A 13,299-nucleotide genomic window follows, 5' to 3' on the forward strand; every position below is an offset into this window, starting at 1 on the left:
GCAAGAATAGACCAGCACTTTCTTAAAAAAGCGGTTCAGGATCTTGCAAATCAAAAACTTAACTACTTGAAGAAAGGGGCAGCTTCAATGTTAGTGGTCTTTTATACTGTTGATCTACTCATGATTGGAAACAATGAGTAGCAGAAACAAAGATTGATTTGTCCAGGTCATCTGATATGACAAATATGGAGCTTATGCATTGTTGTTTAAGTATAGAAGTGTGGCAGCTTTAGGATAAGAAGAGCCTCTCATAGGGGAAATATCTAAAAGATATTATGAAAGGATAAGCATGGAGATGGAAGTGACAAGCTGACAAGCTTATGACAGCTATGTGTTGGTGGATGAGATCTTATATAGACAGCTTCCAGGCAGCCTAATTAATGGATCACTGCAGTATAAACCAACCCATAGTGCATGTAACTCCTACAGTTGCTACATAAATTTACTCAATTGGTACGCTAGAGGTGATGATATGTGTTCCATACAAGGATCAAGCAAACTGAGGTGCAGCTTCACTTTATGACGGAAAAGTTGGCATCTCAGGAAATGGATCTCATCTTTAGCTGTACAAATCTATAGGTAGCTGAGCTGTTCACTAAGCCACTGGGTTGTTGGAAGTTTGAGTGATGCAGGGCTACGCTGGGAATGCAAGGTATAATATTAAGTTTAAAGGATAATGTTCAATTTTAATGTACGCTTCTTGTGTCAATTCTGGACGGAGCAAGATCGTCTATAAATTCTGACATCAGCTAATGTCAGCTTATGTACAAGATGGGTCAATAAATCTGTTTGATGCCATTAAGGGTTTTCAAAACCCTAGTTTTGTATACATAGGTCTAGTTGTGTCTAGTCTTATGTGTTCCTTCCACTCACTTTGTACATTTTGTCTTCTCTGAATGATGAGAAAAAGTTAATGAAAGCCTGCTGGTTTGTCCATACTCTTTCTTCCTTCTACTGCCAATGGGTATTCTATTGTATAGGATGCATCTTTTTTGTAAAGTTTTCTCTCTCTTTTCTTTTAGCAATATATTCTTGGGATGTAATGCATGTATCTTTTACAAAAAGGGAAAAAAATCAGAGTAGAGTCCTTGGGGGTTGGTTTGCTTTTCATCCTCCTTCAAGAGCATTACCTAGCTTCTCAACTTGGCTCCTAACTACAAATGTCATGCGCTCTTTTAAGCTTCTGCTCTACAGCCTCTCCCGTACAGCCTTCCCGTACAACCTTTGTACCTCCCGTACAGCCTCTCTCGTATATTCCGTACAACCGTACCTCCGTACAGCCGTACCTCCCGTACATCCTCTCCTGTACCTCCGAACAGCTGTACCACCTCCGTACCCCCCCCATCAACACCTCTCCATCTTTCAATATCTCCCGTCCGTACCTAGTCTAGTCTAGTCCTAGTCTAGTTCTAGTCCTCCCTAACCCTGAGTTGGGCTAAACCCCCAACCCAACCCGGGGGTTAGGTTAAGCCAAGGGGTTCATCATACAGCCAACTATGGACTGGCCTACCCTCTCCTCCAAGTCCCCCTTAACTCCCTCAACTCCTTCAACATCCATCAAGACTCGGTGCTCTATAGTTGCAACCATGACACCCACTCCATATGCATGGAATTACCAACAAGAAGGCTCAAAACAGCCCATCCTCGGGCAACAGGATCCGATTTTTTATCTGCAGCAGGCAGTGAGAGCTACGATTGGAGCTGGCAGAAGTAAAGGCCCAACTTCACATCTTGAAAGGGCCTGGTAAGCAGGCAGTAATTGATGAGGCTGTAAAATCTTGTAAGGATTCTCCCACTACCCTGTAGCTAGTCCCTACAGTCAAAGATCTTGTTCACACTGAAATACAAACTGCTAGGAAGGAAGTGTTTATGGAAGTGGACAACAAAGCAAGTAAGTCTGATATCCAAGCAGTGATTAAAGAACACGAAGCTAGATGTGATAATGCGCTGAAGATTAGAATAGGGGGGCTCCCAGAAGATTGGTACAAAGAGGACACATATAGTGAGATATTGACAAAGATCAAATCAAGCTTGCCCAACATTGAATGGGTGAATGATGATGAGCATTGATACAATGATAACTTTTGTCAAGCTTTATAACATATATCTAATAAAAAATTCTACCCTATGTAATTTTCCATTTCAGTGCTCCTTCAACACCTGGCAAGTGTTTTTTATGCAATTATATAATCATTCGATGGTAAAGGTTAACCATATGATTTGTGGGCTTGTTTGCAAGCTATCGTTTTAATCTTGATTATTTCTTGTTTGTTTAGGCAATTGGTGCAGTGAATACAATTGTTAGAAGGAAAAGTGATGGGAAACTAATTGGGTACAACACTGATTGTGAGGGTGCAATCACAGCCATAGAGGATGGACTAAGAGGTATGCCTTTCAAAAACATACCCAAAATAAACTTTTTTTGCCCAATAAGGAAGTATGGAAGGTTTTATAAATCAATCATACCTTTACCAAAGAAAGTATGGCATGCAAGGCTATTTTGAATTTATTAAAAAGGAGGTTGAAATATACATAGGTTTTTACTTTCTACGACAGAGACTCAGTACGAAGACTTTGTATAAATGGATGCTCAAGTATGTGTGGGTTTGTGGATTTGTATGTGTAAGAGCATATGTTTATTTATGGTTTGCACCCAATGTTGGGTGCTGATGACGTAAGTGGAGATGTCATAGTAGCTAGTCCTTGCTATCCATGATGGAGTTTATGGTTTTCAACCTCATGAGTGACTATCACGAGATTGAAATTGCACTATGTTGTGTTTTGTAGAGGATGAGTTTGGGCATGTTCTTGCATTTATCTTATATACATAGGTGTTTACTTTGCAATTGTAGGTTTTGCCCTCCGCTTTGGTCTAAGAACTTTGGTATTCCGAAGGCGTGTCTTGTTTTTAATGTTTGTTTTACCAAGTCACAATGCTTTCCCCATGTTCTTATGTAGATAGTAAGGCTATTTCACATTTCTATAGAGAAGAAAGAAAGAAATATTAACGTCTGCAAGAGGCCTCGTGGGCCTATGGGACAAAGTACAGAATCAAGTAACTCATACAGACCACTGTGGGCCGGGGCAAAGGGCTTGCTAAGGCCCTTGCTGAGTACTAAAATACTATACTAGTACAAAATAGCAAAAAAGTAGCAAAATAGCATGAGGGTGGCATGAAAATATCAAGTGCCCAGAGCTAGAGTCCCAAGTGCATGAACCGGCTCCACGTATTCAGGCTCCATGGTGGCTCTTTGATGAGATGCAAAGAGCTCACGTATCTGCATCTGTCGGGTTGTCTCTCGTGGTGGTGGAGGGCGTGGTCTCCTCAATATCTGGATCCGATGGGCTATGTCAAGGGTGATGCCTCACCTCGGTTGATCTCCCCTAAGGAGAGCTGAAATAGGTCGAACATCGATCGTGTGTGCTTTGGTCGCCTGTTGCGTCGTGTACGATGATCGGTCCCTGTGTCCCTCGTCTAGTAGTGCTGTGTCGGCTCTCTCCACCGATCCATATATCTCTCATGTCGGCTAGCTCCTCCTCCTCTACCCTACAGTGCCTTGGAGCCGAGTCAAATGCATAGAAATCCGTGACCTATCTCTGTACTCGGTCTACCTTAGTACCCTGTGGTGCCGTGGTTTCATCCTGCTGCTCTCTGATATGTCGTAGTAGCGTCTCTTTGTGTCGTCACATCTCCATCAGGTAGAGCCCAATATAGACCTGGTCCTAGAAGTGGATCAGTCATGAGAGTGGGCCAAAGTTGTGCCTCTCTTGAAAAAGGCAGTGGTAGTGCCCTCGGATCTCATAGTAGGCTAGGCAGACATAAAGAAAGTGCTCCTCTGTCTCGACTGCCCCCATCGTGCACAACTTGCAAGTTCGTTGCTCTCTGGGTATGCCTGCAGCTCACCCTGCCTCGATCCTTAGTTGATGGAACGAGACTTGCATCTGTCCGATGGCAATCCTCAGCACGTGTGAGACTCCTCTGTCCTCAAGATACTGAGGTTTGATGATGAGCACATCCTCCGATACTCTCAGAAAATGGTCATAGTAGAGCTGGGTCTTGGTGGGGAACTCCTGGGACCCCCCCCCCCCCCCAAGTGCGAGATGTGTGGAGCCTCTGTCAATGTATGTCTTCGAGAAACCGCCCGGGTCAGCAGACTAGAGTGTGCCATTGCAATTCCACACTGCAACTCTCTTCTTGCCTCCCCCTTCTTCTTGCAACGACTCAAGGCCAACTTCTATTTTCCACTATAGAGTCATGCAATCCTTACACTGAAGTCAAAAAATATGCGGATCAAGCTTCTTCGACAATCTTAAAAGGTGAAGGGCACCAAAGTATGGATAGCAGAGGAGCTTACACAAACTCAACTCAAGATTAAGGCAACCGAATTAGCTAAAGTCAGGGCTGCCAGAAAGGATGGAAAATGGGCAGTTTACCGTGAAGGGGTAGCACTAATCAGAGAGTTCAAAAGTCTCAGTCTTAAACTGATGTATGGCTGTTTATTGTTCCAGAATATCATGTAGGTACTCTAAATAATTGGGGTTGCTTTTTGCACTCCTTGGGAGCTACCATGTGCCCTCCCTAAAGCAGATGTACTAGAGGGTTTCTTGCTGTCCCATAGATCTTTTGGTCTCCAGTGGACGTTAATAGACTTTCTTTCTTTCTTTCTTTCTCAATCCACTTTGTGCCCCATTGGCCCGACACCGTCATAATTTGCCCTCTTCTTTCTCGTCCTTTTCTTCCTTCTCCCCCTGGTCATGATCTCCTCTCTCTGAGATGATCACCCTACCATCCCTGTATGCAGCCCATTTCCCTGCTTCTCTTGCTGCCATGACACGTACCATACCTTCCCTCCGTTGTTCCTGCTGTAGGAGGGTGAGGTTATCGTCCAGGTAGATCCGGGTTCCTTTCAAGGCCACCCTCGTGCTCATGAGGGTCTTCCTATCCATGGCTGTTTGGAGCTTCATCACAAGTGGCCTTGTGGGTGCATCGGGCTTGCCAACTCTCCAAGCTGTCTCACATGTCTGGTTCACACCCATTTTGGTGAACAAGGCTTTTGCATCTGCAATAGAAGTGTCTCCTACTGTGAGACCTCGGACTAAAACATTTAGGGCTTTACTGTTTCTCCTTTTATCCTCCTCCAGAGCATCTGAAATGAACTCTTTCTTGGGGACAGCCGTACCTTTCTTGACCACATCTCTCCATTCCAAGATTGCAGCCTCTCCTTTCTTGGTCTTCTCATAGTGTCTTGCAAAAATGCCAAGTCTTTTATGAGGTTTTCATTCTCAGATTTCAGTTCATCTATAATCTTGCATTCTTCTTGTGAAGTTCCCTTTGCCCCCTTGAGCTGCTTCATTTGTTCCCTAATGGTGTTCAGCTCCTCTCCTCGTGTAGGGATGGCTGAAGCTCCCCTTCATCTCCGTGTGTATTTGCCTTCAGTTTTACATTCTCATCTTGGAGACTAATCACCTGAGCTTCCAGGCTCTCAATCTTAGATGTAAGAAGCATGTTTTTCACGTCCATATCTCGCGTCATATCCATCTGCATTTTACCAATTTGTTTTGACCATTTTGCATGCATTTCTTCTTGCCATCCCTTCATGTCGTCATTCATTTGAGCACGAAGGTTTGAAAACTCATGCTTCTTGTATTCTTCCAATTTCTTTTATAAGCATTCAATTTTAGCATCTTGTAGCTTGCATACCTCTTTGATAGTGGATAGACATGCTTTGGCATTCCCATCCTCTCCTTTCTGCCCTTTGGTCCAAATTATGCTGTATTTCTTGTCTCTTTCCCCTCTAGTTTTCTGATCGGGTGAGCTTTCGATGGCCCCCTTCTCTGAAAAATTCAAAGATGGGATATCCCAGTGATATCACATATTTATATTGCCTCGGCGTGAATGTCGGTTATGTTGGTGCAGTATTTCCTCTTCCCTTGGCTGTTTGGAGAAGTCCCTTGTGTCTTTTTCTGTCTTTCCTTTGCTTCAAAGTCGATTTCTTGAAGTTCTTGATTTTCGTGATTTCTGCAGGTTAGGGGCAGGTGTCGAGGCTGTATGAGGTGCTCTTTTGGTGCTATGGATGAGGTTCGTGGCTAAGAGAAGCAGAAGCAGCCAATAAGCTGCTGCTGGTGTCGCCACAGGAGAGAGCAGCCAAGGGGCTGCTGCTTGGGTCGTAGCTGTAGGGGAGGCAGCTGCTCTGAGATGTCGCTAGGCCTGCTAGGGGCTGTAGAACGTGTCGGGGGGCTGTAGGGTAGCCAGGGTAGGCTAGGTGGGAGCTATGGGTAGGCAGGCAAGCTAGGACGGGCTAGGAGCAGGCGGGGGAGGCTGAATGGAAAACGGGTGAGGGAGGCTGATGCAGGGAGGCTGAGTGGTGAGGGGGGGGGGGGCGTGAGGCAGAGAGGCTGAGAAACAGAGGGGGGGGGGTCTGAGGCGGAGAGGCTGAGCGGAGAGCGGGTGAGGGAGGCTAAGTGGAGGGGGTTGAGCGGCAGCGACGGGGAGGCTGAGAGATGGGGAGAAAGAAAGAAAGAAAGAAAGTTTATTAAAGTCTTCGGGAGACCGTGAAGGTCTATGAGACTAAAGATAACTGATACAATGAGCATAACGGTGGTGGTCTTAAAACGGGCCAACCAACCGTTTCTACAAAAAAAAGAGGTTATGAAGGACTATGTGTCTAGTCCTGATACCAAAAAAAAAAAAATGTGTCTACCTCCAGATGATACAAAGAAGAAGAAGGGGGGGGCACAAAAAAGTGGGACAGAGGGGGGAGATACAGTATACATGTGCAGGTGGTGATCGTCAGAGACCAATCATGGAGGGGCCGTCAAATGGGAAGTTGGAAAAAACCCTGCGATAGATGATTGGCCTCTGACGTCACGCGGCCTAGTCGAGCTTGGTCGTCGGGGGCGGCGGGTGGCCCTGTGGATGAGGGCAACGGTAACCCCAGTGGGGCGGGCCGAGAGCAGAGACGAGATGTCATGGAACTGGATGTGTGAATCTGTCCGCTGACGCAGTTGTCGTGACTCTGGCTCTCGCTCACGTCCGCGTCGTCGGCTAGACTGAGAAGAGGGAGAGAGAGAGAGAAAGAAAGAAATTGTATTAGAGTCTTCGGAGGACCGATGGGTCTATGAGACTGAAAGAAAACCTGATACAAATCACAGTAAGGGTGGAGCTATTGAAACGAGCATCACCCGTGCTGAACTCTAAGTCTGATCATACATAATCAAATACATTTGGATGTAACAATGAAAAGAAAAGGAAAGGACTGGAGCGGAGTAGAATCCTCCGTATGTCATGTCGCCCTAGTTGGTGCATAGCCGATGATGGGATGCTGGCGCCCGTCAAGGGGTTCCGTGCATCTCGGTCTCCTGGATGAGGCTTGACACAAGACCAGAGCCACCGTGACTCCCATGGGACGTATCTTGGGTCTAAACAATGACGGGAGGTCCCCCAAAGTGATCTGTGTCCCCCCTCAATGTCTTGTGCGTCGTGCTACGGTTGTCGGGTCGGGGTCTGTGTCATGTCTGCGGCTAGAGACCAGACGATCAATGTCACTCGATGGGAAGAACTCTGTGATCCTGCTCTGAGAGGTGTCTGATGATGTGGCCAAGCCTCGTCGCCTGAGTAAGTACTCTCTGTGTCGGACCTCCTCGTGAATGAAGGCCGCGAGGCATCTCTGATCTGGGTAGGCGAGGAATCTAGAAGAGAGCCCGGAGCTGTCTTTGAAGAGGCAGTGGTAGCGACCTCAAATCTCGTAGTACACTGGGCACCTGAAAATAAAATGCTCCTCCGACTCAACCTCATGACAGTCGCACAATATGCATAAGCGATGTTCCCTAGGAATCCCCTCTGCTCTGCCGCTCTCTATACGGAGGCGGTGTGATGATACCTGAAACTGTCCTTTGGAGATCCGTAGTGAGTGAGGCATATGAAGCTCAGTGTACCCCGGTGGTGTGATGAATCCCTGCTCCGAAATACAAAGACAGTAATTGCTGTAGAAACTCAGCTTCACTGGGAGCTCCCTCGGCTCCAACTAGGTCCTAAAGGTGTGTAGCTGCAGAAGATCCTCTCTAATGACCTGGTGGTGTGTGGCCCAAGTGGGATGGTGGGTGGGAGTACCGGAGGGGCATCTAAACTGTACTGAAAAGGAGGTATCCTATCGATGTGGAACCCTAGTCTCACAAACCATTTGTGAGTCCGTGCATACCAGCATCGCTCGTCTCCCTCTACTGCCAACCGCATGGAGGAATCGAGAGCCAACCATGGCAACCTCTGTCTCCCTGATGTGCAGTCCCCATATGATCTAACCGGGTGTAGATATGTGATGGTCTGAAAGGTTGCATCTAGCTAGAGTGGAGAAGCACCAAACTCGGCCTGAATGATGTGATGTGGTACAGACGGTTTCCCCTGGATCATCCGTGAGAGCATGAGGATTTGCAGGTGCTCTACCCGTGTCCACTCTATCTCTGACATGTCAGGCCCGCAACAAGTGTTGCCATACATACTGGCTGGTCGGACCAAGGAGTCCAAGAGAGGAGCCTTGGTCCGAGGGTCCTAGAAGTGGGAGTGAAAGCATTGTCTCTCTAGCCGAGCTAGTGAGGCGTATCCCCTGCTCAGTCTGGCCTGCATTGTTGGTTTCATCGTGAAGATCGGGTCGGAGAAGATGACCCCCAAGTAAGTGTATGAGGATACGATCGCAATTGGTGACCCACCGAAAGTAAAAGTAACCGGCTTCCGTTGCATGTTTGCTCGAGAGGTGTGAAAGATCATGACCTTGGTCTTGCCAAGGTTAACCTCCAAATCATGGGATAAACAAAAAGCCTGCAGTGCATCCATGTGTCGTTGGATCCCCTCGAGTGTGGACGACAAGAGTGCCACATCATCTGCATAAAGAAGAATCTTGAAAAAAAGGGGGAGAGAGAGAGAGAGAGAGAGAGAGAGAGAGAAAGAAATTTTATTAGAGTCTTCGGAAGACCGATGGGTCTATGAGACTGAAAGAAAACCTGATACAAATCAGAGTAAGGGTGGAGCTACTAAAATGAGCATCATCACCCGTGCTGAACCCTAAGTCTGATCATACATAATCAAATGCATCTGGATGTAACAATGCAAAGAAAAGAAAAGGACTGGAGCGGAGCGGAATCCTCCATATGTCATGTCGCCCTGGTTGGTGCATAGCCGGTGATGGGACGCTGGTGCCCGTCAAGGGATGCCGTGTGTCTCGGTCTCTTGGACGAGGCTGGACACAAGACCAGAGCCACCGTGACTCCCATGGGACGTATCCTGGGTCTAAACAATGACGGGAGGCCCCCCTCGATGTCACGTGTGTCATGTTGTGGTCGTCGGGTCGGGGTCTCTATCACGTTTGCGGCTAGAGATTGTGGACGATCAAAGTCTCTTTGTGATCGTGCTCTGAGAGGGGTGTGATGATGTGGCCAAGCCTCGTCGCCTGAGTAAGTACTCTCTGTGTCGGACCCCCTCGTGAATGAAGGCCGCGAGGCATCTCTGGTCTGGGTAGGCGAGGAATGTGGAAAGGAGCCCGGAGCCATCTCTGAAGAGACAGTGGTAGCAACCTCGTATCTCTTAGTACACTGGGCACCTGAAAATAAAATGGTCCTCCGACTCAAGCTCTTGACAGTCGCACAATATGCATAAGCGATGCTCCCTAGGAATCCCCTCTGCTCTACCGCTCTCTATGCGGAGGCAGTGTGATGATACCTGAAACTGTCCGTAGTGAGTGAGGCATATGAAGCTCAGTGTACCCCGGTGGTGTGATGAATCCCTCCTTCAAAATAGGAAGACAGTAATCTTTGTAGAAACTCAACTTCATTGGGAGCTCCCTCGGCTCCAACCATGTCCTAAAGGTGTGTAGCTGTAGCAGGATCAGATCCTCTCCAATGACCTGGTTGGTGTGTGGCCCAATCGGGATGGTGGGTGGGAGTACCGGAGGGGTATCTAAACTGTACTGAAAAGGAGGTATCCTATCGATGTGGAACCCTAGTCTCACAAACCATCTGTGAGTCCGTGCATACCTCGTCTTCCTTTGCTGCCAACCTCATGGAGGAATCGAAAGCCAACCATGGCAACCTCTGTCTCCTTGATGTGCAGTCCCCATATGATCTAACCCGGTGTAGATATGTGATGGTCTGAAAGGCTGCATCTAGCTGGAGTGGAGAAGCACCAAACTCGGCCTGAATGATGTGATGTGGTACAGACAGGTTCCTCCGGATCAGCCGTGAGAGCACGAGGATCTGCAGGCGCTCCACCCATGTCCACTCTATCTCTGACATGTCAGGCCCCCAACAAGGGCTGCCATACATACCGGCTGGTCGGACCAAGGAGTCGAAGAGAAGAGCCTTGGTCCGAGGGTCCTGGAAGTGGGAGTGAAAGCATTGTCTCTCTAGCCGAGCCAGTGAGGCGTATCCCCTGCTCAGTCTGGCTTGCATCACTGGTCTCATCGTGAAGATCGGGCCGGAGAAGATGACCCCCAAGTAAGTGTATGAGGATACGATCTCAATTGGTGAGCCACCGAAAGTAAAAGTAACCTGCTTCCGTTGCATGTTTGCTCGAGAGGTGTTAAAGATCATGACCTTGGTCTTTCGAAGGTTGACCTCCAAATCATGGGATAAACAAAAAGCCTGCAGTGCATCCAGGTGTCGCGGGAGCCCCTCCGGTGTGGACGACGGAGAGAGAGAGAGAGAGAGAGAGAGAGAGAGAGAGAGAGAGAGAGAGAGAGAGGGGCGGGGGGGGGCGACAGACGGAGAGGGAGAGGGAGAGGGGGTGACGGACGGAGAGACGGAGAGCTATAATGCACTTGGGGTAGAAGGTAAATCTCAGAATTGTTGTTAGATGAAAGTACAATTTGCTTAGACAATGTTTGCACTCTAAGGCCAAGCAACAATACTCAAACAAGGAACAGACTGAGAAGGAGTATTGACGTTTAGCGTGATAGACGAAACATGAGTTTCTTGTCTCTATAGTAGTATTTCTAAAGAGTTTTCAGTGAATACTTATGAAAGGACCCATCTAGCATCCTTTTCTTTGTAAAGCCTTGACACCCTTCTTTATTGTCCCCAACCGGCCCACATGGGTCTGCACTAGAGATACCCATTAGTATGCCACTTTTGTATGCTTGATAAGGCAAGGCATCTATTTGTCATTAGAGACAACCTATGGTGGGTATATGTTAAGTAGACATGGATTTTCTGGACGCAGTCACATGGTATCAAAATGGCATTCTACAGAGAGCAGGGTCTTCACATGACCAATACGGGCTTAAATCCAGACATTTAAGATACATAGGATCCAGCTCACATGCTGTGCAAATAGCCGTGCTTTGGATATTATCTGTCGATTTAGATGAGGGTAGGGCAAGACGTAGGGTCGACATGACATTGTCATTCCTTGAGACTATGCACCTTTTGCAACATACTCCAAAGTGGAAGAGAAAAGAGCATGTGATGTTTTAATTCTACCACTACTATCATATCCAAGGTAATACCATTGTCTATTTGAGTAGGGAGTTTACTACAATGAGTAGAAAAGAGAGAGGGAGTGTTGTCTTCAAAATATTTCGTCATATTTCCTATAGTGGTAATAGATCAGGGGACGACCCTGGGGGACTGTGATGACACGTGTCCAAAGCATGGCGTATTTGTGATTAGGAACTGCATGTTTGCGGCAACGAATACCTAAGATAGAATGAAGACTGCGTGTGCATGCTGCCCATGCAAAATCTGATTACACCTGTTGAAAATCATATTTTGCAGCAGGAACCACGAATTGCAGATGCCTCAAATGAGTCTATGGCTCATCCAGTTACTCAGCAAGATGTTGATGATGTCGTCGCAGAGGAAGGTTCAGCCTTGTAGGAAGCAAGAATAGTCCCACATCGGCTGCTTCGTACTCTCCAAGAGAGCAAGCTTTCTGCTCCTCTTCCTAGTCGGGCACGCAGAGACACAAGACACACTGACCAGGGAAACTTGGTCACTAACTTCTTTGATGTTATGAACTTGATTCTGTTGAAGATGTACGTGATAGTGTGTATTGGATGCAGGCCGTGCATCATGCATGGATAACTTCAGACCTGGCTCCGTGGGAGTAGAAATGAGCTTGCAGTCCTGAAACTTTAATCGCTCTAAGTGTCTCTGTATGTCATCACAATTCCAGGATTATTTTGCATAAAGTGAACCCTCAAGTAGTAATGCAGGAGCCCCAAATGTGACACTTTGAATGTCAGCTGTATTTCAGTTTTGAATCTGCAATTTGTTTTGCATTGGTACCCACCATGAGCAGCATATCATCCACATACAAAATAATGACCAGGTAAGCCCCCCATCCTTCTTGATGCAAAGGGTGCTTTCAGATGGGCGATTCCAAGACCCTAGCTGGTCGAATATGTATCTAGTTTAGCATACCAGGCTCAAGGAGCTTGCTTTAAGCATGCAACGCTTTTGTCCTCCTAACCAGGCATCACAAAACCTATGAGCTACTTCATGTACAACTTTTCTGGGAGGTCCCTATTAAAAAAGGCTGTATTTATGTCGAATTGTTGCACTTGCCAACGATGAGTCATCCTCGAACTAGGGGCAAAAGTTTCCTCATAATATATGCCCTGTTTCTAAGCATAGCCTTTAGCAACCAGCCATGCTTTGTATTGTGAATGGTATCGTTAGATTTATGTTTTAACTTGTAGACCCACTTTGTGCTAGTTGCCTTTTTACCAATGGGTAAATCCACCAAATCCCAGGTGTGATTCCTCTGAATAGGATCTATTTCAGCCTGGACGGATCATAGTAAAAATGTAGCCCTCAATGTACATAATACCTACAGCTTAGATCCACCACCAAAAGGGGCCCTCAATGCTGCTCCTACTGCTGTGGATCCCCTTGCCCAGATGTTGAAGCTTCAGCGGATGCTAGGAGAGCTCCAATGTATGCTCTACTATGCTTCCATGGAGACTATTTATAGGTGGAGATACGCTAAATCCCCCTGTGGCCGACAGACCCCTCTAAGAGAGTCTTGACCAAGTCTGCCCTGACCAAGCTGTGAGCCAGACGACATACCTAGTCAAGGCATGACTTGCACATGACTTGCTCAGCCATCCTGTGGCCCTATAAAAGGGAATTTTCATCCAGTTTCTCCAACCTTGTTTGCCTCATGGATGTGAAAAATGGAAGCAAGGTGCACACAAGAAGAAACAACCCGCTGAACTACTATATTGAGAATGAGAAGCTAAAATAAAGTACAAGGGTATAAAAGTGGGTCCAACCCAAACTGGGGATTAGGACCATACTAGCAACCAACTC

At 46.9% G+C, this 13,299-nt stretch overlaps 1 protein-coding gene across 10 annotated transcripts in view; it reads left to right on the forward strand.

Moving 5' to 3' along the window:
- MEE32 (dehydroquinate dehydratase, putative / shikimate dehydrogenase) overlaps window positions 1-13,299 on the forward strand; it is a 76,614-nt gene that overhangs the window by 54,753 nt on the left and 8,562 nt on the right. For all 10 annotated transcript variants that reach the window (XR_015541659.1, XR_015541660.1, XR_015541661.1 and 7 more), the window contains exon 7: window positions 2,277-2,385. Coding sequence is in view for 7 of the 10 variants with exons in the window: in XM_087380200.1 (XP_087236326.1) it covers window positions 2,277-2,385 (109 nt within the window). In the remaining 3 variants the exon portion in view is untranslated. The remainder of the gene's footprint in view (window positions 1-2,276; window positions 2,386-13,299) is intronic.

This window comes from Dipteris shenzhenensis, chromosome 10 (genome assembly GCF_047967505.1).
Source record: "Dipteris shenzhenensis isolate YYH24624 ecotype China chromosome 10, Dip_SZ_1.0, whole genome shotgun sequence".
Classification (NCBI taxonomy): Eukaryota; Viridiplantae; Streptophyta; class Polypodiopsida; order Gleicheniales; family Dipteridaceae; genus Dipteris; species Dipteris shenzhenensis.